The sequence below is a fragment of the Typopeltis vanoorti genome, chromosome 4, assembly GCF_054136105.1.
Source record: "Typopeltis vanoorti isolate ZY-2024b chromosome 4, IOZ_Tvanoo_1.0, whole genome shotgun sequence".
In the NCBI taxonomy this organism is placed as follows: domain Eukaryota; kingdom Metazoa; phylum Arthropoda; class Arachnida; order Uropygi; family Thelyphonidae; genus Typopeltis; species Typopeltis vanoorti.
Window position 1 is genome coordinate 89,189,095 of NC_143552.1, and position 26,749 is coordinate 89,215,843.

General features: G+C 34.9%; 2 protein-coding genes across 7 annotated transcripts in view; one reads left to right on the forward strand and one right to left on the reverse strand.

Annotated features, from left to right (window-relative positions):
• Positions 1–12,232, forward strand: part of LOC150107484 (ketohexokinase-like) — a 90,734-nt gene extending 78,502 nt beyond the window's left edge. For both annotated transcript variants that reach the window (XM_090391905.1, XM_090391906.1), the window contains exon 6: positions 11,642–12,232. In XM_090391905.1, the coding sequence (XP_090248031.1) occupies positions 11,642–11,912 (271 nt within the window). In that variant the 3' untranslated portion in view covers positions 11,913–12,232. The remainder of the gene's footprint in view (positions 1–11,641) is intronic.
• Positions 1–26,749, reverse strand: part of LOC150107485 (kynureninase-like) — a 413,072-nt gene that overhangs the window by 18,528 nt on the left and 367,795 nt on the right. For 3 of the 5 annotated variants that reach the window (XM_090391904.1, XM_090391903.1, XM_090391900.1), the window contains 2 exons: positions 23,649–23,819; positions 5,134–5,400 (listed from right to left, as the gene is read on the reverse strand). In XM_090391904.1, coding sequence (XP_090248030.1) covers positions 23,706–23,819 — 114 coding nt within the window. In that variant the 3' untranslated portion in view covers positions 5,134–5,400; positions 23,649–23,705. Of the gene's footprint in view, positions 1–3,039; positions 3,279–5,133; positions 5,401–23,648; positions 23,820–26,749 lie in introns of those variants that run through there. The other 2 variants (XM_090391902.1, XM_090391901.1) reach the window with 2 other exon arrangements.

The following is a 26,749-nucleotide window of genomic DNA, read 5'->3' on the forward strand; positions in this document are numbered from 1 at the left end:
TTATGTAATTCCTATTGTGTAGAATCCTGTGAGCATTCATGAACTTGCAGTGCCAGTCTGTGAATGAAGACAATGGTATGAAAGCTAGCTTCCATAACATTTTAGAAGACTAATAAATGTTCTAACTGTGCAATGTTTTGACACTGACAGTAACCAAGATTGGTTTGTTGAACCACTGCATGCCTGACATTTTAGAAAAATAGTATGAAAGCATTGCACACTAAACCACTTTCCCAACTGCACTGTAATCTCTTTCTCTCTCCACTTCCACAAGAACTTTTTCAATCTTTTTCAACACCCAACAGCAAAAATAATTTATCAGTCAATGATTTGGATTTGATTCAGTCAGTTTACTGACCAAGTCCAAAGGACCTGTCTCATTAGGTTGAATAAAGAAGTTAAGAAACATTACAGTTTGTTCATACAAAATAACTTCTTTGTTAAATATGAACTTGAACTTTATCTCACTGTATTGCTGAGGTCATATTATATGGAGATTCAGTTGTCAGAAATGTAGAGAAGAGTGTAGTGCAGATAAAAGATCTGTTTTCTGGATGGTACATTGAAACAAATAACAGTTTTTACATGAAAGGAATGAACAGGTTTCAGAGTTATTGGTAGACAGATGACTTGGAAAGTAAGAAAAAGGATGTTGAAAAGAATTGAAAAATTCTTGTGGAAGGTGAGAGTGATAGTTTATTTTGAAAAGTGGTTTAGTCTATTTGCTTAGGTATAACAATAGAGAGTTGAGAAAGAGCAGAGTGATGACAAACAGCATGGGTAGTAGCTGAGCTATATATGTCACTTTTTTGTTGTGTCAACAAACCCATCTAAAAATAGTTCATTACGGTAACAAGAATGCAGCATTAAGCAGATTAATAGTCTGCAAAGTGTTGGCTATGAGTTTGTGGAACCCATTTGTTAAGTTGGTATACCTTTCCCAATCTGAAAATGCAAAACCAATATATCATCACTCACATGGAATCTATCTGCAAGCACCCCAGTTGTTAGCCATAAATCGAATTCAGTAGCAGTCTTCTTCTTCAGTACATTTTGTCATCAGTGGCAGTTGATCATCCATATTTATGATCAATTGACTTATCATCTAATGTAAATTTTTGAACTAATTTTGGGCCATGCCATCCTCACTGTATCTTCTCTGAATGCTAAATATATCTCTGGTGCTTATGTTGGATGTGTGCCCAGTTTATGCTCCTAAAGTACAGTGGTACCTCGACTTACAAACTTAATTCGTTCCTGACTGTGGTTCGTATCTCGAAACCCAATTTTCCATTATATCTTATGGGAAATCAATTAACCTGTTCCCAGATTCAAAAATTGAAAAAAAATCCAAAAAATAAAAAAATATTCTCAACTAAATGAAGAAAATACAAAGAAATGGAGAAGGAGTGCGAAGGAGAATTTTTACACTATAAATACATTTTGTATACCATTACATATTAATTATGAAATCTTTGGTTTTACATGATTAGTATGAAAATCATCTTCCATTAAATTGTAAAAAAAAAATCAAATTTCTTGTGGCTGGTTTTGTGGTTCAGGAGTTTTCGATTTGTTTTCATCAGTTGCTTCTTTTTGTCTCATGTGAGGGAGGTTTAAAAAACCTACCCAACATTATATCTGACTGAATCTGTCATTTCCTTAACACCCTTCTAGAGTGATTAATGACATTGTCATTGAAGATATTAGTGGCTCTAGAAACAACACCTTGATTTGGAAGTCACTTGTTAACCAATTCTTGCAATTCGTCCCAGTGCTGCAAGATTTTGTTTACATCACTTGTTGGAATTGCTCCCTTTTTGTTGCTGTCTTCTTCGTCCTCTGAAGGCGTTTGCTTTTCCTCCTCATCCTTTTCTTTTTCTTGCTCTCTTTTTAACTGCAGTAGCTCTTCAGTGGTCAACTCAATGTTGTATTCCTCTACCAGCTCCTCTATGTCTGCTTCATCAACTTCCAAATGCATGGTCTTGCCCAGGGAGACAACTGTATCTACAATGTCAATTTCACTTTCAGGTCCTTCCAATGCAGTTCCTTGGACACAGTCAGGCCATAACTTTTTCTAGACTGATTTTAGAATTCTCACACAAACATCTTCCTATGCCCGACTAATAAGACACAAACAATGAAGAATATTGAAGTGATTCTTCCAGAATTTCCTGAGTTTTAATTCTGTGTCGGTGATAACTCCGAAATATCTTTGGAAAGGAGTTTTGTATAAAGCTCTTTGAAGATGGAAATAACATATTGATCTATTGGTTGTAGGAGTGATGTGGTATTAGGAGGCAAGAACTTAATTTTGATGAAATTAAACTCTTCATCCAAATTTTCTTCCAACTGTGGTGGATGTGCTGGAGCATGTCCATTATAAGAAGAATTTTCTCAGGTAGATCCTTTTCTTGTAGATACCATTTCACTGTGGGAGCAAAGACCTCTGTCATCCACTCACAGAAGAATTGCCTGGTCACCCAGGCTCTGCTGTTACCTCTCCACATAATGCTGAGTTTGTGCTTGTTAACTTTCTACTTTTTAAAGACTAGGATTTTCAGAGTGGTAAACCAACAGAGGTTTTATCTTCAGGTCACCACTGGCATTGGCACAGCAAAGTTAGTCTGTCTTTCATTAGCTTGTGTCCTGGCAATGCCATTTCCTCCTTAGTGATGAACGTTCTCTTAGGCATTTTCTTCCAGAAAAGCCCAGTTTCATCGCATTTAAAAATTTTGTTCTGGTCTGTAACCTTCTGACTCCATCAGTTTCTGAAATTCCATCACGAACCTTTCAGCGGCTTCTTTGTCAGCACTAGCACCTTCTCCATGTCTAACAACACTATGGATACCAGTTCTATTCTTGAATTTCTCAAACCATCCTTTGCTAGCTTTAAACTCTTCGCCGATGTCTTTGCTACTGCTAGCGAATGGCAAGTTCTGTGAAAGATCTTTGTAAATAGTTTGAGCTTGTAAACAGATCATGTTTTGAGATACACTATCTCTTTTCACCTGCATGTCATTAATCCAGACGAGCAGTAAAGTTTTATTTCTTCCATAACTATTTCTTCGAGATGACATGATAGATACTCTTTTGGCCACATCCAGTTCCTTATAAAAAATCTACTTTCTTGACAATTGTAGCTATGGTGGATTTGGACAAGTCACACTGCTTACACAGATCACTTTGCCTGACTCCTTTCTCATATTTTTCCACAATCTCTTTTTTAATTTCTATTCTGATATTCTTCTTCTTTCTTAGTTTTCTCTGGCCCTATGCTGAAAATAATATGCTGATCAGTGAAATGACGCTTATCTGGTAGATTATTCAGAAAATAAACATGAAACTACAATAAAACACGTCACTTATAAAAAGAAGTACATGCAGTACACATAATAAATACAAACCCAAAAAAATCTTCACAAAGTGTATTGTTTGTTTACACAAATACCGAAATAGATACACAAAAAAGCAAATACATGCAGCATTCGTCGTATTTCAGATAAATACGATGTAGTAACAACAATTGTTACACTAGAGATGGTTCAGCACGTGCTCAGCTAAACGTGCATACATATATGCTGGCGCTGTACTCTTCATTAAGCCTGTTTCTAGTACTAGGGGAAAAAGTTAAAAAAAAAAGTCTAATGTAAAGCAGGCTTTAGTTCATTTGAAAAGAAAAGCATCATGGTTCATATCTTGAGGTCAAAATGGGATATGAAAAAAGTTCGTATGTTGAGGTACCACTGTAATTAGATGTAAATTAGCCATTTTATTATTATATTAATTTATTGAATCAACTACTGTTTTGAGATCACTTTAATCATATTTAAAATTACCTTCTACGGTTCACTCTTTATATTAAGGTCATCTTCAGGAATGTATATATGCACACAATATTCAACATATAAATGAGTTTAAGGCACAGTTTGATAATCTTTGTGCATGACAGTATGAACCTCTCACAATGAGTCCTTTGACTCCATGGAAGTCAGATAATAATAATAATAATAATAATAATAATAATAATAAAAGCAGCTAACACCATGCTACTGTAGGATACTTAATGTCTGATACTGGTTAACTGGCCTAGCTTGACCTCTTGTGGTGATTAAAAAAAACAATTAGCAGTCATAAATTCATTACATTGGCCAATCAGAAATTCCTGTTATTGACATCCAGTTGTGCATATTATCTCTTCTTTTGAGAAACTAAATTAGAATTAAATTATGAATTTGTTGAATATGAAATTTATAAATGATTTCTCATATCATGTAATGGTGTTAAAATCTGCATTATGTGAATATTGCATATATGTGCAGGAGAATGGAGGAGTCATTTAAACTTTAAGTTGTGCAAACTGAATGATTTCATTTGATAATTATACCAAGCTGACCTATGAGATATCATTGACAGACTTACATCCAACAAAGCCAGCGGCTGCAAATAAAAAGAAATATAATTCGATAAAAAAGTTTAACTTGCTTCATCAAGAAAAAGAAAAACATCTAGATCAGTGTAAAGTTGTCATCAATCTTTCTTCCAAAGTCTTATCTCACATGCAAAAAAATTTCCTAATGAAAGGTCTTAATTTTGCCTTATCTCCACAGAACATTCCAAAAGTAGACATCATAGTGCAAATTGAAAAGGGAATTCGTAATATTCCTAGAGAATCTGCAGATCTCATCTGCATACAAACTTGTGCCTTATTGCTAAAATCTAAATTACCACATAGAAACATACCAAAATTGGAGTTAATAGCCCTTAAAGAATTAAGATGAGATAAAGATATAGTGATAGTTAAGGCAGTCAAAGGAAATGCAACAGTGGTTATGAATTCACACAATTATATTATGCAAGAAAAATGAACAGCCAATACCTATTTAGCCTGACAGGGATCCCACATGGTGCACACATAATAAAACCAGCGACTTGATCACAAAGTTACCTAACTGGCTAGAAGAATTTTAAAATTCTTTATCAGACAATTTATGGCGAACCAAATATACACGAAAAGGATATTCCATTTGGCTAACTGTAGATGGGAGAGATTCCCCGACCTCAAAATATCTGTTCAAACCTGATATCACTACACTTAGAAAAAACAGAATCATTTGTAAAAAAGAAATAGTTTACATTTTATTGAAATTATTATTAAAATTTACATTTTATTGATATAAATATAGAGTCTTCAGACATCTTAGCAAGTTAGATGTAGTCAGTTTCTTCGCCAATGTACCCCAGAAATGACACAGTGGATCTACTTGTAAACCTTTTCCCATCGGACACTGTAGGACTGTTCAAACACTGTATGGAATACACATATTTTAAGACAAATATTGGGAACAAAAAGAAGGACTTGCCATGGGTCCCTCCTCCCTTTCTCCAGCCGTAGCCAACCTGTTTATGGAAAATTTCAAAACTAATGCATAAAAAAACTATCAGTAGAAACCAAAAATGTGTTTACATTACATTGATATTTTTGTTATTTAGTCAAGAACAATGAATGAGTTAATTAATTTCAAAGCTTATCTGAACAACTTATATCCCAACATAAAATTTACACTTGAACTAGAACAACACAAAAAATTACTGTTCCTTCATATCCTTTTGTTGTTGTTGACGTTGAAAATGTTTTCATTTGGTTATACTATAAATTAGAGATGCCAAGAAATTATATTCTCGGTTTCATCCTTTATCCAAGTGTAAGCAAACAAAGTTTGTGCGTGAAGTCACTTCACGACTGGATTACTTCTATATTAAAGCTAATGACTTCACATCAATTGCCTTAATATCCCATAATGCAATGCACATATCCTTACGGATATGTATTATGCTATTCATTATGGGAAGGGCCACTATCCAGATCAGTTTCAACCTTTAATGAGGTCTCATTCAGTGGGAGCCAGACTCGGAAGTGGTACCAAGGTTGAAGAAATGCAGTATAAGCAACTGTGGTTAATGACAAACATCGACAACAGTTGCTTATGTTTTTGCAGGCTTAGAGAAATGAAGGAATGATGAAAGCCAGTTCAGAACAGTGACAAAATATCTATAGAAAAAGGCATAGGCAAAAACAGAATGCCTGTGAGAAACTAGTCAGAATGATATATGAGAAAGAGAGCTATGAGAGAGGCCATCTATTAAATATATTACCCTTTTGTGGACAGCATCACATATTTTTGGAGAGGTTTATGGTACATCATTCTGTATGTGAGGACAGTATTTTAATAAAATTTAGGCAGATTTTTGATTTGTATAGTGTTAGCTATAGTACAGGCAAGAAATAGTCTCATTATTGGAAAAGAAGACGAAGTTATTTGGGACTGAGGAGGCTTTGGAATGTGATCTGCTTGTTCCATAAAAAGCCAGAGATGTGAGCCAGCCCAAGAAGAGAAATTTGATCTTGTCTGGAGATTTCCACATTATTAAAGATAAGGAAGGGTGAAATGAGATCCTTCTTGCTAGAAATAAGGTAAGACTGTATTTTGATAGCATTGAAATTGATGACATCCTAATGGAGAATGCAAAGAAGATCAGAATTTGAAACATTGCAGCTAGGAGGTTTTGAACATGATAAAGTTTGTCAAATGAAAAAAAAGGAATGGAGTATACTGTCATCAACAATCAGCAAGATAGGATCTGAGATCACTATAGGAAGAAGACTGTTGACAAAATCAGAAGAAAAAAAAAAAAGCATCATCCACTATGATGACACAATATGTGCTAGATATGACCAAATCAGATCTAGCACCTTAAGAACTATATCATTTTCTCCAAACATTTCCATTATTTATATCCAAAAGCAGATAATGTACCCAGAAAAGACACAGTGTATCTACTTGTCAACTTTTTCCCATTGGACACTGTAGGACTGTTCAAACACTGTGCTAGGAGATCTGCTATGGATGAAGAGTTATGAAATTCATGCTGGTAGTCATTGATTAATTTGTGGACTCCAGCTGATGAAGAATTGACCATTGATGATCTTTTCCATTATTTTCAAGCAATATGTACCGAGGGTTGTGAGTGTCCAGGATGTCATACTTATCCTGGTGTAAAAGACATTAGGATAAGTATGAAATGTTGTAAAGATGATATATGCTTGATCATCAGGACCAGAAGCCTTGTTGGTAGTATCCAAGATAATGAAAGGATTCTTCTTTTCTTAGTATAATAGGGAGTGAATTGCTTTGATCATCATCCAACTTCTGCATAGAAGTTAGAAGAGGAGAATGATGTCAGGAGACAGCATTATCTTTGAGTAATTCCAGCTTTCTCTCTCTCTCTCACTAGATGTGTATATGAGAGTGGTCTGAAAAGTTCTCAGCCTCAACCATAGATGGTAACACTATTGGCAAGATTTTTTTTTTCTCTAAATTTGTACATCTGTCATAAGCATCCATGTGAAATTGCAAGTCATTCTATCAAGTAGTTCGTTTTATACAGCTGTCTGAAGCAAAAGTGTTGTCTGTATCCCTTGAAATGGATAAAATTGAGTATCGTGAGGTTATAAAATTCTTTGTAAAAGAAGGTTTAACGCCAAAAGATATTCATTCGAAGTTCATAAAAGTTTATGGACTGCCGAGTTTAAATGTGGCCGTACTAGCCTTGAAGATGATCCACATGAAGGATGTCCAAAAAGTGTAACACCACCAGAAATCATTGATCAAGTGCACGATATGGTATTGGATGACTGGCAAGTCAAATTGCATGAAATTATTGAGACTATAGGCATTTCAAAAGAATGTATAGGATATATTTTGCATGAAGAATTACAAATGAAAAAGCTTTGTGCAAGATGGGTGCCATGCTTGCTCACAGCAGATCAAAAATGCACTCGCATGAAAATCTCTGAACAGTGCTTGGAGCATTTTAACAAGAATAAAAATGATTTTATGCATCAATTTATTACTATGGATGAGACTGGATTCACCATTACACACCAGAATCCAAACAGCAGTCAAAACAGTGGACAGAAGTCGGTTGTTCAGCAGCAAAGAAGACAAAGTTTTCAGCAGGAAAGGTCATGGCATAGGTGTTTTGGGATGCTAAAGGAATTTTGTTTATTAATTATCTTGAATAGGGTAAAACAATAACTGGAGAATATTATTCTGATCTTTTAACCAGACTAGATGAAAAAATTCGTGAAAAGAAGAAAAAAAGTCATCTTTCATCAGGACAGTGCACCTTCCCACAAAAGTGTTTTGGCAATGGGAAAATTAAGGGATCTGCACTATGAATTGTTGGAACATCCACCCTATTCCCCAGATTTGGCTCCCTCTGATTCTGGAATCACCTCAAGAGGCGATTGCAGCTGTAGAGGGATATTTTGCAGATCTTACTGAGAACCACTACAGGGAAGGGATAATTGGAGCTGGAACATCAGTGGAATAAATGTATTAGTCTTATGGGAGATTATGTTGAAAAATAAAAATAATTTCGAAATTATAAAATTTGTTTTTTCATTGTTAGGCTGAGAACTTTTCAGATTACCCTCGTATATGATGCCACACTTTTGTCTCAAGCCACTTGTGCTGTGCTGAAGTTTGTTAGCTAGGACTGCCTTAGCTAACAAATTATCCTCTATACTGTCTTTCATTTCATCTAATGAAATTTCTATCTATTGAAAATAATCATGATTTTATATGCAATCACAGTATAGTATGTTATGTGAGCTTGGTGTAGGGTTTCTTTTTTTTTACATTAATACTTTTGGATTCTGAAAGGTTGAAATTATCTGTTATCTACACTCATGTTCATAAAAACTGCATCATCTTACTTAAATGTAGCATTTTCATTGACTTATCATTAGATATTTCTTTGTATTGCATCATATATCATTCCCACGGTTTCTGTATAATGTAATAATCGCTACAATTGAGTCAGAATTTTTTATGCTGTAAATAGAAAGAAAGAGCTAGTTTTTGCAATTTCATGCTGAGATCGCTATGGCTAGTTAAGTGCAGTTAACACCTTGCAGAAAAAGTGTGATTCAAGCTTTGAATAGAGAAGGCTATTCCTCTCATGAAATAGTTAAAAGGGTGCCCTGTAGTCAATCTATTGTGGTATGGCTGCTGTTGAAAGTGAAGGAAACTGGATCTGCTGAAAGGAAGAAGGGGGGACAGAAAGAAAACCACTGAATATACTATGCCAAGATCAAGTTCTTAAGTGGCTCTGCCTCAAAAATCAGCACATTTTGTAAAGAGAACTGAAATGGGGCAGGGAAGAACAAATGGGAGTTGTGGCAAGCTCTGTAACTGTCAGAAGAAGACTCATTCGACACTGACTGATAGCCAGGCACCCTAAAGAGAAACCCTTGTTAATAAAAAAAATGAGATTGACTTGGTTAAATTAGTGCAAAGAACATGCCAAATGGACCCCTGATCAGTGGTAAAGAGTAATTTTTTTCTGATGAGAAAAAAGTTTAATCTGCAGGTCACTGATGACAGACAGTCAGACAGTTTGAAGACAATCAGGAGAAAAAATCCAACCCTGACGGTCTGATGTCAATCAAATTCTCAGCCAGTCAGATGATCTGGGGCTGAGAATTGTGTTGTCTCATGGTGTTAAGTGCTTGCATTTCACAAAAGGTTCAGTGAATGCACAAGTATACCAGAAGAATTGCTGCCTGCTATCAGAGACCACTTTACTGTAATGGCAAATTGCATCTTTCAGGATAACTCTGCCCCTTGTCATAGGGCAAAAAACTTAAGTAATGCTATAACCATAAAATGTACTATATACAAATTGAGTTTAGTACTTAAATATGCTTTAGTATTTATTGCAGTGAATGATTAGCAAGATGAACAATTGATTCAATGACTACCGTGGCCAGGAAACAGCCCAGATCTCCACCCCATTGAGAATTTGTGGTATCCCAATGGAGACTGAAATAAACAAGAAGAAGCCACTTCGGGAGCTCCAAGAAGCTATTATAAGGGCATAAAACCATGAATTGACATGTACATCAGAAAATGTTGTAGTTGAACTAAATTTTGAATACTGGTATTTGTTTTTCCAGTGAAAATATCACTGTCTACTCCAATTTGAAATATTTGTAAATTTGTTATCATTTCCTAATTATGTCACATCTTGTACTAAATAGCCAACTATTAATCAAAAATAAAACTGTTATATTGTCTTCTTCATTATTTGTAACAATTATTGTTTTATTATCCCTTTTCAAATAGGCGTTCCAATTTAATTACCAAAAAAAAAACATGGTAAGAGCAGGCGATGCATTTGCTACGAACGAGTGTATTTTCCTGTCAAAAGTAATTCACATTATGAAAATGTTAATATAAAATTATCAGTTGAATAAAATTGTTTATTAAATAAAACTTAATATAAACTTTGTTGATGTGTGTGTGTGTGTGTGTGTGTAGTATGTATGTGTATATATACTCAGTGGACAAAACATTAGACATAGGGGTGATGGGAAGTTGACACTGCCATTCCCCTGTGCAGAGTGAAATGCACCCAAACAAATGCAGATGGTAAATAGGCAGACAGTGGGGCTTCCCAACAGTGTATTGCAATTTGACAAATATAGGTAAATGTGGTGATCTTAGCAACTTGGATCATGGATGTATTATCAGCACAAGACAGATGGGTCATCTTATTAATCAAGTAGTAGTAAGAACCCTAGAGCTCTTGAGGGCAACCGTATCAAGAGTCTACCATCTCCAGATGTACCAGTGCCCAGTGAACAAGTGGTGGCTGACCACATGCCATTGATGTCCGGGATTGATGTAGACTATCCAGGCTCATACAGACCAACCAATCACATTCTGTTTCGATGTTGGAGGTCCAAGCAGCATCAGCAAGCGAATGGTATGGCATACCCTGCATACCATGGGCTATGGGAACCAATGTCCTAATCATGTACCACTGTTGACAGCTCGTCATCAGGCATTGCCACCTGGTGTCGGGACCATCAAAACTGGACTTATGCAGAGTAGGCCAGAGTTGTGTGGTTTGTTGAATCCCGTTATCAATTGTACTGAGCTGATGGGAGGGTGCAAGTGTGGCATTAACAGCATGACCATGGCCCTGTCATGCCAGGTCGACTATGTGATGGTTTGGGGAGTCATCTCATGTACCACATTAGGTCCCTTAGTGTGTCTGGAGAGTCCTTAAACACTGTGTGCTAGCTAATCTATACACTTTCATGGCCTTCACATGCTCTGCAGCTGATGGTCTATTTCAGCAGGACAATTCACCACCCCACTAGACCACAACCACCCGGGCATGGCTCGAGGAACCCTCATCTGAATTTGGGACCATCAGTGGTCCCCAAGGTCTCCAGATTTAAATCCAATCGAATTTCACTGGGATGCCGTAGAGCAAGACATCAGATCCATGTATCCAGGACCGATGTGTAAAGTGCATTTGTGGACAATGCTGCAACAGGCATGGCTAGAATTACCTCTGGCATCTGGTGGAGTCAATGCCATAGAGAGTACAGGTTGTTATTCATGCTAGAGGATGATCAACATGCTATTAGGTAGGTATCGCTAATGTTTTGTCCATCGTGTGTATGTGTGTGTGTGTGTGTGTGTGTGTGTGTGTGTGTGTGTGCGTGTTTTAATGTATAACTTGTTTTTTATTTATTTATTATTATTTTTTTTTTTTCAAGCTCTGTGTTAATATGTCCTTGGGGTGACAGTGGTGCTTGTGCTCGAAGCAGTGATGGATCAACTGTAATGTCTTCATCCTATCCACCACCCCAACTCGTTGATACTCTTGGTGCTGGTGACACTTTTTTGGCTTCAATAATACAGGCACTATGTAATGGAAAAACTACAATGGAAGCAATAACATTTGGCTGCAAAATAGCAGGATTAAAATGTGGACAACATGGTTTAAATGGCTTGAAATCGTTAATTCCTCTTTTATTTAATAAATAGCAATCCTGTGTTACTTTACCTTATAAATCAGTACAAGGGAGGAAACTACATGAAAACTGGCATTTGATGATTCTACACTGTATACACAGACTACTAATTAGATATTGAAAATATACACATCTCTTTATATACAAAGTTTGACTATAAGAGAATTATATGATTTATAGATTTTTTAGATATTGCATCTACTTAAAACTCTCGTTTTTTAATTATAATGCTCATTGTTCTTATTGTGCACTTGCATCAAATTCATTTTATCAAAATGAACATATCTGATTTGAGAGGCAAGATAATAAAAATAATAAAAATTATAACTTTGATATCAATGTTACTCAATTCAGTGAAAGCTACCAACACTGGAAACAGAGTTAATTGTTCCAAAAAAGTATACACCTTTAAGAAGAATGGTTATCATTACACAGTTGGTTCTTGTTATGCATAGACTTGTTTCTAGATGCTATTTTTCTCACATTTTTTTTCCAGCTCATACATGGAAGAATTCTGCTATGTGCACTACAAACAGAAGCACACATGCACGCACACTTTTAAGTTACTTTAATATCAACAAAAATAAAAAATATTAACCACCTACTGGCTATTACATGTTTAATCATTAATCATCATATGGATCTGAAGAGCACATTTTAAATCAAGCTCAATTGAAACATCACTGAAATAACATACAATAGATAAAAAGTATACAATATACAGGGTGATCAAAATTAAGGTATCCCTGATTAAGGCCTTGTGGAGTGCCATCCAGTGATCCAAATGCTGCAACTTTGCAGGAATACATTGTGCATCATACAGAAGTGATATCTCAGGGGGGGGGGGGGAAATGTTCCAAAATTGACCACCAGGATCATTGTAAACACCAAAAGCATGGAAATTGCATATCATGCAACTCGGCAGTTTCCAGGAGAGTTTTTAAAAGATGGACACAGGATTTTTCCCTTCATTCTGGTGGCTAATACCACCCACAGTAATTTCACTAACCTTCCCCTAATGTGCTCTGCTACTTAAGCTGTACTATCTAAACAACTGCAATGCTGTTACTGCACTCCATGAATTTCATCGCCTGCACAAATTTTGACGAGGTCTACTATCTCCATCTGCTCTGCAATGAATGATTAGTACTTTTGAAGAAATAGGATTGTTGGAAGTTAAACCTCACAGAAATTGCAAACCAATCAGTTCACAAGTGAATAAAGTTGCTACTGCCATTGTGGAGCAGGCCATGAATAACAATGTTGGTTTCTGCAGTCACACGTTGTATCAAGACACATGGATGCACCTTACACAACTGTCTGAAAAATTCAATGGAATATCCTACATTTCTACCCATTTAAGATAACCCTGACACAGGAGTTGCACCCACAGAACTTTGACAGTTGACTGACATTCCTAGCTCGAATGGAGTTGGATGTTGCATGGCCATAATACCCAAATTGCTAGAGATTGCACATGCAAGCCAACAAATTTCTTGCATTTACTCAAAGTTACTGCCTGGTGCGAATTTACAGCTTCATTTATCATTGGACTAATCTTTTTTGAGGACATTCACCAGTCCTGTGACCTGCTCAGTTACTGCCAAGAGGTATCACGATATGATAAACAATTTTGTTGTGCCACAGCTACAGCAGTGCATGTGCATGGATTCGGTCATTTTCATGAAGGATGGGAGTGCCCCTTCCACAAATCGGTCAATCTGTACAGGAGGTTCTTTGAGTACATTTCACGGAAGCCAGAGTGATCAGCCAAGCATTTCCTACTCTTTCACCTGATCTGTCTGCCCTGTGACTTCTGGTTATGGGGATATCTCAAAGACAGGGGTTATCAGGATCATCCTAACTTTCCAGCGCTGAAAGGCAACGTAACACAGTGTATGCACATCAGTTCTAACCAGCTGCATTCTGTCATCGCATTGAGCAAAGGATGCAGTTTGTAACATACTTGGAAAGGCAGCGATTGAACAGTCCAGCTCGTGAATGTATAATAGAAGTGAATAAAAAATGTTATTTATACATAACAGAATAAAAAATTACTACATTAACTATATTTCAGTGCACCATACAGTGACCCTGGCAGTGAATTTTGGAACTACTCCCCCTCCCCCCTTAAATATTGCTTCTGCATGACACACAATGTATTCCTGCAAAGTCTTGCAGCATTTGGATCACTAGATGGCACTCCACAAGATCTTAAACAGGGGACACTTTAATTTTGATTACCCTGTATATCAGCTGCCATGGTCAGTTTGGTAATTAAAAAAAAGATAAATAAACAAAGCAGCTCAATATGCTCTACTAGAATAATATGCTTATTTATTGAAAAAAAAATGAAAACTTTCTGAGAGTAATCTGGAAAAAAAATCGCTGGTTGCTGATGCTAAAAGTGTGTGTGCGTGCGCATGCAATATCTGATGGTTTATGCCTGCATAGAGGTTAAAGGGAAGCCTTAGAGGATTGATTATATCAATCACACACAAGTGGTTAGAACTTAAGGCACATTAGTACCATAGGTTCTGCAGGGGCAGGAAGACAGAAGCTATTGATATTTTTCTTGAAAAATCTGTAGATTATAATTGTTAGTACAAGCAATGATACTAGTTTCTTCAAATCTTTCCATGGTGGGGATATCCAGAGATGGAAGGTTGAGAGTGGTTAAGAGAGAAGGGGGTATTCTGTGGGAGAAAAAAATTGCATGAGATTATGGTCTGAGTTATTGACAGGAGAGTAACTTCTATAGTGTGCTTAATTAGTTTTCCCCTTTCTAGTATACTGTTGAGATAATCTCTGTAGAATATTTGGAAGGGGAACTGGTTAAGAAAAGAGGTGTTGAAAGAGTAGAGCATTATCTGATATTCTGGTTTGTAGATGGATAATTTATGTTAGATCCTTGCTTATAGAAAATACTTTCACACCTTTTCCAGTTTGGTCATTGAAATTAGAATCCAGTTGAAGTCACCTAAGAGAATACTTCCCTTTTATGGGTAATTGGACAAGTTTTTGAGAATTTAGAGAGAATGGTAAAGACAGCAATAAATGGTAGTGAATAGGTCAAGCAACTGTCCTCTTAGTCTGGAAGAGTTTTTACTGCTCTTCATCAATATGTGCAAGCTAATGAATGAAGTACGTGAAAGTTTTTGTTGCGTGATATGATGCTGCACAGAACATTTATGGGATTAAGACAGGGTGGTGTGTATTGCTGACTGAGAAGAACTGATAATAATGTTAACTTCAAGATTTTATCACCTTCAACTAAGAATGTTGCATTTATCTTCCTATCTTATATCATGAGCTGGCAATTTGGAATTTAGCTGACCAAATTGTATTCTTATTGGCTTAAACCAATATACAAAATGATGGTACAACATGACAAAATTTCATGCCGGCTGGGGCATCGCCCGGTTAAACAATGCCCCCATTGTTTTCGCCAGGGAACCAGAGCGAACAGCGAAAAGTCAGCTACTGGAGCAAATCTGAAAACACACCCCAACTCAACATCACCAGAGTTAAAGATCGGTACAATAAATAACAAAATGTTATATTCAGACAATGAATATAACATTTTTTGTTATATTCGTTGTTATAACACTAAATACGAGGCTAATCTTTTTGAACGGCACGCAGTCTCAAGTAGAGTGATGTGGGCAAATATCAGAATAGGGAATTGGACAATGAGACTTATTTGTGCCTATGGTCCCACAGAAGGTTCTACTAAGGTAGAAGTGGAGGAATATTTTGATGCTTTAGAGAAAGCATCTAACACAATGAAAAAGGAAAAGTTGGTCCTTGTTGGAGATCTAAATAGTAGAGTAAGAAATGATTGTTAGACATACAAAACTATTTTTGGAAAATTTGGAGAAAAGAGCAAAGCTAATAATAATGGCAAATACCTGTTGGATTGCTGTTCAGGACATGGACTGGTTATTACTAACACCATGTTCCAACATAAAAATGTGCACAAATTCACATGGAGAGAAGAAGCAAAAAGTCTCATTGACTATGTTATTGTTAATAGTGATGTTTTCTCCCTGGTGCAGGACACCAGAATGTACAGAGGATTTGAAATTGGAAGTGATCATTATTTAATTGAGTGGGAGATGGTAAATCCTGTTTTATTTTATAGCCGGGTACGAAACTCGGGTTGAAATCTATCGACATCCATAGAGTTTCAATGCCGAAAAAACTATCTGCAGAACCAAGTGTAAATGATCACTTGGGTAGTACAACACCAGGGCAACTCCATGCAAAGGTGGAGCAAGCTCCGTCACTAACTTTAATATTCTCTCATAATGTAAAACCCAGCTCCTAAGAGATGTATAAATACTGTTTTACATTATGAGAAGAGGTCACTACCCAGACCGGTTTCAACCTATTTTGAGGTCTCATCAGTGAGTAGGTAGACCTGGAATATCAAGGTTTTAAGTGAACCGAAACTTACATACCTCTACTATCGAATTGCCGAAGTGGTGTACTTTCGGCTTATTATCTTTGCAATTAACAATATTTAACAATATATAGTACACCACTTCGGCAATTCAGTAGTAGAGGTATGTAAGTTTCGGTTCACTTAAAACCTTGATATTCCAGGTCTACCTACTCACTGATGAGATGAATTTATTTCTTGCAATATGACCTGCCCATTGCCATTTGGATCTTTTAACAGTTGTTATAATGTTGCTCTAGTTGACCTATTGCACTTTCTGTCTAGAATGGTAATACTGAGTAATGATCTTTCCATTTTTCTCTGGGTAATCATCAACTTGGTCAATTTTTTTTGTCAAAATCCATGTTTTTCTTCCATATGTCATGGCCGGAAGTGTATAACTGTGGAATATTTTTCTTTTAAGGCAGATTGGAATGTTTCCTTTAAATGCTTCCCAGTGTTTTCCAAAGGCTATCCAACCAACCAACCATGTTGAATTCTACGTAAAATTTCTTCTTTACAATCATCCTCTACTATGATCTTTTGTTCTATGTAAACACAGGAAGTTACTATATCAATTTGTCTTTATTTATATATATATTTTCTTAATTGTTTTGTCTTTATTTATATGTTTTTTTTTAATTGTTCTGTCTTCATTTATATTTAATCCATCTTTTTACTTTCTGTATTCAATTCAGTGAATTTGTTGAAGTTCTTCTGCAGAGTTTCTTAAAAGAACAATATCATCAACAAATCATAGGTGATTTAGTTCTTTTCCATTTATCATAATTCCTCTATTTTTCTAATCCAAGTTTTTAAAATTTTCTTCTAGTGCTGCTGTAAATAATGTAAGTGAAATGGCATCTCCCTTTCTAACTCCCTTTTTAATAGGAAATTTCATATCTGTTCCTGATTTTAAAGATCCAGTTGAATGTTTATATATGTATGACTAAGTATATCAATGTAAGTTTTTTCAATTCCTTGATTTTTAAAGGCTTCTAAAATAGCTAATGTCAAGATTGAATCAAATGCCTTTTTAAAATCAATGAATGCCAGACTGAAGAGTTTTTGGTACTCATTTGTCTTTTTAGTTATTTGTCTTCATCATCGTCGTCTGAGCAATTCAGGTATATAGGCTTTTTATGTCCTGTTCCTGCTCTGCAGATGAAGTTGGTCTTTCCATCTGAGTTTTGGACGTCTGCGGCTCCTCTTCCTGTAGGTTTATATTTATATGCTAGTTTGGGAATCCTATTGTTATTCATCCTTTCTATGTGGTGTAGGGAATTTTGCTGATATTCTTCTTGTACGATGTTTTTTTTTTTTTTTGTATTTAATCTTTCTCTCATTTCTGTGTTTTTCTTTTTATCTAATCTAGTGAGTCCCAGTAGAGGTCTTAGAAACTTCATCCATGCTGCTTCCAATCTTTGTCTGTTTCTTTGTTTTAGAATCCAAGTTTCACTTCCAAATTTGAGAGATAGTTTAGAGGTCATATTATGTAATCTTAATTAAGTTTCTTTAGTCATTTGTTTTCCAAAATTTCTTTTAATTATTCCATTCATTCTATTGTAAATTTGTTGTCTTGCTTCCAATTTTGAATTAGTATTTATTGTGAGATTATATTTCCTAAGTATTTGACTTCTGTAACTTGTTCTGTTATTTTATTGTTAAGCATACATTGCCATAGTTTTTGTTTCAGAGATTTTCATTTAAAATTTTTTTGCTCTTTCATTTAAATGGTTAGTTGCAATTTGGAGTTTATCTTCTGAATTTGAAATTAGTACTTGATCCTCTGCATAAAGTATTGTATTAGCTGTTTATTATTTGTTAGTTTAATTCCATCTTTGACAGTTGTTTTCCATTCTTTTAGGATTCTGTTTAACTATAAATGTTGAATAGGATTGGGGATAAGCCACAACCTTGTCTTACTCCTTTATTTATAGTTATAGGTTCTGATAATGTTCCATCTGCAAATTTGATGCAAATTTTTGTTTCTCTGTATAGACATTTTATTTCTTTAATTAATTTAGGAGGTATTTTATCGTCTTGTAATATTTTCCAGAGTACATTTCTGTTCACGTTATCATACGCCTTTTCATAGTCAATAAAAAGAAAAATGAACAGGTTAAATTCTTTTCTTTTTTCTATGATCTGTTGCATTGTAAAAGAGGCATCTGTGCATCCTTTCCCTCTTCTAAAAACCATCTTCTTCTAAATAATTTTCTGTATATTTAATTAGTCTGTTCTTTAAGATGTTTGCATATAGTTTAGATGCTATTATTAAGAGAGTAATGCCTATGTAATTTCCATATTTGTCTTTGGGACCGTTTTTGTGAATATTTATTGCTACTCCAGTTTCCCATTCTTTTGAGATCTTTTGATATTTCCAGATATTATTGAAGAGCTTAAGTACGTTTTCTTTTAAGCTATTGTCTGCATATTTAAAGACCTCAACGCATATTCCATCCAGGCCTGGGCATTTTCTATTTCTTGAGTTTTTAAATTCTTTTTCTAATTCTTCCATTACTGTTTCTTCTGTACTTTCCTATATATTGATATCTTCAATTTGGTGAGTTTTGTTATTGTTTTGCATTTCTTGTTTTTCATCCCACAATATTTTATAGTGTTCTATCCAATCTGGTTTGGATAGAACACTATTTCTGCTGTTTGTAGTTGCCTGAAAATTTTAAAACCTATTCTTTGTAGTCCAGTGATATCCTGCCCTAATGATTTAACATATTTACTCCAATCTTCTCTGTGTATATACTTCTAGAAAGCTTTCTGACTTCAGCCTGTAATTTCTTATATTGTATATAGCCAGCAGTGTTTTTACTTTGCAGATAGATTTAAAAGCCTGTATTTTGATTTCAATTAATTCCTTTAAGTCATCATTCCAAGTTCTCAGCCATTTTTTATTTTTTCTTGATTTGTATCCTAAACTTTCTTCTGCTGCATTTAGTATGGTTTCCTTTATATTTTTCCAGTCAGTTTCAATATTGTTTGTGGGTGGTTTTATTGTATCTCTTATTCTGCTTTTATATAAGTTTCTAATATGCTCCTGTTCTAGGAAGTGAATTTTAAACTGTTTATTAGATGTTGGTTCATTATCTTTTTTCTTTTGAAGTATGTGGTTCTTTTTATGAATTCAAATCTGCTTTCAACTAACATGTGATCATTATCGATTTCACTCCCTCTATAAACCCTTATATCCATATATTAATATTTAGTTTGTTGTTAATAATAATGTAATCTCTTATCGATTTTGTTCCCTCTTGCTTCCCATGTGTACTTATGTATATTTTTATGCTCGAAGAAAATATTGCTGATTTTTAGATTGTTAACACGTTCGCTGCCAACTACGAGTATACTCGTAGTTGGTATATGAGCCTCACAAGCCAACTACGAATATACTTGTATGACGCTTACTGCCGGCAAAAAGATTACTCGTACTGACCTTGAAGAAGTGAAATTGCTTGGCGTATGGTAACAAACTGTGCCCAAGGAGAGTGGCAGCGAACGTGTTAAATATGCAGAAGTCTCTTAATAAAATTCCATTGTTATTGATTACTGATTCTCCCTCTGATCCAATGCATCCTGTTATTGGATTATTTCCCACTCTAGCATTGAAATCTCCCATCAAGATTGTTGCTTCATTTTTATTTGTTTCATCAATACATTTCTGAAGTTTTCCGTAAAATGCTTCTGTCTCTTCCTCTTTTCTATCTACTGGTGCATAACTTCCAAAAATATTGAATGTTTGATTCATAATTTTCATTCTAACTTTGATTATTCTGTCTGATACCAAGTATAATCCAAAATTTTGTTTTTCCATTTTTTATTAATCCAAATTGCAACCCCAGATGAAGCCCATTTTTCTTCTGGAACTCCAGAGAAGATCATGACATAATCCTCCAGAATTTGAGATCCCTTCTTTTTCTTTTTTGTCTCAGTTATTGCTGCTATATCAATGTTTCTATTTTTTAGTTCTCTGTTTAGCTCATCAATTTTGTGTGTGATTCCACAGACATTCCAAGTAGCTATTTTTAATTTTTCAAAGAGAAGTCCCTGTCCATTAGCCAGGTCAATTCCGATTAAATCCATCCTATTTTTCTTCTTTAGAGCTCTGCTTTGAAGAAGAAAAATAGAATTGGAAATTTCTCCTGGATAGGCTACCAACCTTTCGTAGGGTGGGTTCAGTGGTGGGGCTGCCACCTTAAGGCCTCCGAACCTGCCTTTTGAGAGAGAAAGCAGACTCCCACTGCGTGAGATGGAAAAAACATAGTATAATAGGAAAGATTCACCCCTAGCCCTCGCCTACTCTAATAGCATTGGGAAAAAGAAGCAAGAGGAAGAACAAGAAAGAAAGAAGAGTAGGGACCGGTCTACAGATAATATACAGATGTATATTACATGAAGTAAGGCACGGTCCAGCATCAGGTACCTCAGGCCTGCTGCTCCTGTACTCATTAAAGTGAGTCCTTGAGGGTAATTATTATGACACATATATTCATCTATCTGTTTTGTATTCTGTTACTAATGATTTTTGTAAAAATTTTGTATATTATTGAAAGGAGACTGATAGGGTGGTAATTTTTAATATCTTCTCTGTCTCTCTTTTTAAAAAACTATAATAAGGATAGTATTGTTCCAACTCTGGTATTCTCTTCTGCCTTAGGCATGATGTATAAATTTTACTAACATAGTCATGATTGGTACATTACCTGCTTTCAGAACCTCTATTGGTAAACTTATCTTCACTTGGTGTCCTTCCATTACTCATGCTACCTATTGCATATTGAACTTCTTTTAAAACATCAGGGCATATTTCTTCCTCTTTCATTTGGGCTATTGCATTTTTGTTTTCATATTGGTTTAAGTCTTGGGAATTATCATACATACAACTTGGCATAAAAGGATTCTATTCTTCTTATGATCCGTTCTTTGTCTAATTAATAAATTAGGTTAAGAAATTAGACAAAATAAATTAATAAATAAATTTATTAATTTATTTTGTCTTATGGACAATCTCTCTTCGTACTCCTTTTAGACTGATATTGTTTTCTATTGTAATTCTAATCTTCTCCTTGTTCTGAAGTGTCTAATTTCTTGTGTCATCATTTTTCTTATTGTTTTACATTGCTCTGAGAATTCTATTCTATTCTCATGTCTAGATCTCTTTTCATTTATCTTCTCTTTCTGAGAAGGTTTAGAGATTTGTCAGACAATTTTCTTTCATCCTTCTTTGGGTTAATACAACCAATCTCTTTGGCATTATTTAGTAGGATTCTCAGTTATTGTTTGATAGTTTTTATCCAGGTCTTCATTGATATCATTATTATAAAACTTCTATCTCTTTCTGGAAGAGCTCTTTGCTTTTTTTTTCAGATTTGGCAAATCACTAGCGGGTCTTTTACTTTCGATCAGTTTCTGTCTCCCATCTTTTGTTGATGACAATTTTTGATCTCACTAATCTGTAGTCACTACCTGTATTGAAACTATTTATTACATCTGTATCTTGGACAATACATTTTCTGTTGGATAAAATATAATCTATTTCATTAAACACCTCTCCATTTGGACTTCATCATGTCCATTTCTGATTCTTCCTTTTTTATCTCTTACACCTACTTTACCATCGAAGTCTCCCATCAAGATTGCAAAGAATGTATCATTGCTATTTACCTGTTGGTCTAGTGTTACATAAAATGCATCTATTTCTTTCTCTGTGTGGTCTGAGGTTGGTGCATAAACGAGTATAATTCTTAATTTATAATGTCTGTTTATTTTAAGGTAGAGTTCTGCAATCCTGTTTGTGGTATGTTTAATTTCTTGTATTTTATCTTTTTTATGGAGCAGTTAATTAGGAAGCCAATTCCTCCCTGGGATCTTGGATTTATAACTATACAGTAGATGTCTATTCTTTAGATCAATACTATTTTTACCAAATCTTCAAGTTTCACTCAATCCAATGAGGTTCCATTTTATCTTTTCTGCTTCCAATATTATTTCTTCTAATCTTGTTTGTCCTAATAATGACCTACAATTGTAGGTAATTGAAGAGGAATGAGTCATTTACATGGCTCGGCAGTCATGATCAAATCCGTATGGAACACTGCAGAATCCATTCCCAATAAGTTGAGGTTACTCTGAGGACTCTCTTCTTCTATTCCTTAATGAAATTAAGGTTCAATGGCCCATCATAGCCAAAACAACTAACTTGGCAAATAACTTGGCTATATAGAAAGCTAATAATGCTGTTAGGAAAATTAATCTGCATAGTATGCTATGCCTGCTAAACTGTATACATTTCTAGCTTAGTTTTGTGAGATGAAAAATCTGTGTTTACAGTAGTAAAAACAGTCATCGCCATAGCCTATAAAGGTTCTTTGTATCCTATCTAGGATTCAAACAGATTTTCAACCAAAGTTATTATTATTGGCTGAGCTACAGAAGCTCAGTTCTGAGGATTAAAAGGACCTTTAACTATTAGGCAGTTGTATCTACTTAACTTTGCTACTCAATGTATACAAATAATTCCATGAGACTGAACAATTGGGACTTGTGGAACATGCTATGTCCACCAGGCATCAAATCCTTAAGAAAATTAAGGTCTCCATAAAAATAATTATCTCATAGAATGCTTATATAAAAAAAAGTTGTGAAACTTGCTGCATCATCCGAATTTAAATAGAAGTGATGAACTAAAATTATTTAAAGGATCGAAAACACATGAACTATACGTACATAATAGAGTGACATTAAAAACAAAATAGTTCATCACAAATTCTGGAACTATTTTTTTAAATTAATGATCACTTGTTAATTTTATTGTTTTTAATGTCATTAGACTATGTCACTCTATTATGTACGTATAGTTCGTGTGTTTTCATTGTTGAATCTACTGTTTCTGTTCTAGCGTTGTTTAATTTGAAAGTCATACTAAGATACCCTTGATACCGGGGCAAAAATTCTATGGTAGTAAAAATTACATAAGTAAAATCCATATTATGTTTAATTAGTTATCATGGCTTATGTTTCAATTCATCTAGTTATTAGTGTATACAAATACAGGATATAGTTATCACTTGGAGGACTATGGCATAACTAATAAATGAGATATTTTTTATCAGCATTTTTTTTTTTTTTTTTGGTATCAATAAAAGGCACTTGATGAAATAAGAAGTTATCAGCAGAAATTTGAAACCGAAATGGAACCAATGTTTTTAAGTATATTTTGACTCTCTATTGTAAAATTATTACTTTATTATAGTTTACACATACTTTTCAAATAAATAATTGTGTATGTACCTTGTTTTGTTGAAGAGTTCTTATTCAACTGTAAAATAATTATCCATAAAAATGTCTTCAGTTAGTTCTCAGTAAATCTTTCAGAATATCCATGAAGTTGTACACATCACTGAATGAATTATAAAGAGGAGCCGGAGCAATTCTCATTACTGAAGGAGGTCGGATGTCACACTAAAAAAAGGAAAATAACAATAAATAACTACACAAATTACTTTGTTATTCTTCTGAGACCTTAAGTGGTTAGGGGACAGTAAGTTGATTTTAACAGCTTCAAAGACATGATCACTTCTCTCTCTCTCTCTCTCTCTCTCTCTCTCTCACTTTCTCTCTCTATCTATCTATCTCTCTCTCTCTCACCCCCCCCCCCTCCATGTAACAAGAAATTACCTCTGAAAGTACTATCCAAAGCAACCTAAGACAACAGAAAACATGCATGTACTTTAATAATCATTAGCATGTCAATGTCCTAACATAAAAGTATACAAAGATAATACAGTAAAAAACTCACCTTCACAATGTACAAATAACAAGAATTGTAAAAGTATTGAAATAGCATTGTATCCACCTTTCATATCAATCATCTTGATACTGCATTATTTAAAAAGACAACCTCTACAGTTGATATATATGCTTTTTGTGCAAATATATACTATAAATATATATTAGTGCTTTCTGATCAAGGATTTTACTGACCTGAACATATCATTAAATTCATTTCTTTACTGACACTTTTACTTGAACACCTTTCCAAGCAAAAAATCTAGTTCTTATTCCTTTTGATAACCATATTAACATAATAGTTGGGGGGGCTCGTTCTCATCTGCCTTGCTTTCTTGTCACATATTGAAAAATTACTTCTCTACCAATCTTATAAAACTCATATTCAGCATTTGTGTTGGGCACAGGGTTGTGCCCTTAGGGATCCTCTCCACCATTTTGTCATTTCCTGGTAACTAACTCTGTGCATAGTAATACAGATGTAGTTATATCCATGATTCACATCCGTCTTGCTTTCTTGTCATGTATCAAAAAATTTCTTCTGTATCATTCTATAGCATCCTCATATTTACCATCTTAGTCATGTCCTCTGGATCCTCTTCTTCACCATTTCCTGATTTCCAGGTAACCGAATCTGTGCACAGCTTATAAATTATTCAATCTTTTTTTTTTAATTGTTACAATACAAATTAAATTTTGTTTTACAGGAGAGAGCAGCTATGAAGACACGAATATGATTGGTGCGGTATTAACAAAAGATCATGCGACCCAAAGACAAAAGAACCGACAATTTTTGAGTTGAAATGCTAATTCTCTTCAACCGAATTCCATAGCATCTGCAACTGTCGTAAAAACATTCACTATATATTTCTTAGTTTTAACACATTCACGACGGGGTGTCGTTTATCGTTCTGACAGAACTTCTCGTTACCGGCAGGCTCAACTCACACAAAGTTTCAACCCTTGGTTGATTTTTATTGCTGCTTAAACAAGCAGCAATAAAAACTTGTGTTTGTTCTAGAACTAACACAAGCATTATATCGCATGTTTCAATTCGTGGTAGAATTTTATTTGAAGTTAGCCTTTATGATCTGTCATAATGACATCAAGAATTTCAAATGCAATCAAACAAACACTTATTTCATATAATTGAAAAATTGGACAATAGTTTTTAGTTAGACACCGTATTTCGGGTGCAACATATGGTTTTGCTCGAGTCTATACAGCATAGTGACTGTGAGAGGGGACATGTGATTCATTAGTTAGCACCGTTTTTATTCCAGCTGTCTCTAATTGCACTATTTGTTGAGAAATATATTGCACAGACTGCAAAAGCCTTTGTACCTTACTCAGAGATACAATAAAACTAATTTTTTATCTTAAATCTACAGTATATAATGGCTGCTGGGGAGGGTTTGTTAACCGCTGGGAGCGAGTTACTATTGCCTCGACATGAACACGTTTAAACATTTTTAGTGTGGGAGGTATATGTGTAAAGTGTTTTAATGTCTTTTTTTGTAAAGTGAAATCAGGGGGTGCGAGTTATGTGTGAGGGCAAGTTATATTCGATTGTAAGCATTTCGCTGACAAGTCGACATCTCTCTGCTGCTTTCCCTGCTCCGCTGACTTCTATGGTGAGTTACAAAGCATAAACATTTTTCTCACTACCATTTTTTTATCAAACCAACATCATAAAAACTAATTTAATAATACAATAATCAATTTAACACTGAATATATATATATATATATATATATATATATTATATATATATATATATTAGGGGTGCTTAAGGGTCAAAGCTGTATAACTGAGAGGAGACCTCCACATAGCCTTTAAAGGAATGAGGAGAACCAACCAGAGCTTCTGACCTAATGTCCAATCCTCACCTTCCCGTGGTACACCCTGTTGGGTATCTACCTGGATACTCAACGAAAGAGGATAGGCTGGCAATTTGGGATTTAGCTGACCAAATTGTATTCTTATTGGCTTAAACCAAAATACAAAATGATGGTACAACATGATAAAATTTCATGCTCACTGGGGCATCGCCCGGTTAAACAAGCCCCCCCCCCCGTTGTTTTCGCCAGGGAACCAGAGCGAACAACGAAAAGTCAGCTACTGGAACAAATATGAAAACCCACCCAACTCAACATTACCAGCATTAAAGATCGGTGCTGTCAACATAAGAAGCCTGAATGGCAAAGAAATGGAGCTAGCTGAGGAATTAGGTAAGTACCAGATCGACATAATAGGGGTGACTGAAACAAAAAAGACAAAAACTGGTGAGATCTGAGCAATAAATACAAAATGTTACATTCAGGCAATGACAATCAAGGAAAAGAAGGAGTAGCTATAGTATTCAACACTAAATACGAGGCTAATCTTCTTGAATGGCAAGCAATCTCAAGTAGAGTGATGTGAGCAGATATCAGAATAGGGAACTGGACAATGAGACTTATTTATGCCTATGGTCCCACAGAATGTTACACTAAGGTAGAAGTGGAAGAATTTTTTGAGGCTTTAGAGAAAGCAACTGACACAATGAAAAAGGAAAAGTTGGTCCTTGTTGGAGATCTAAATAGCAGAGTAGGAAATGATTG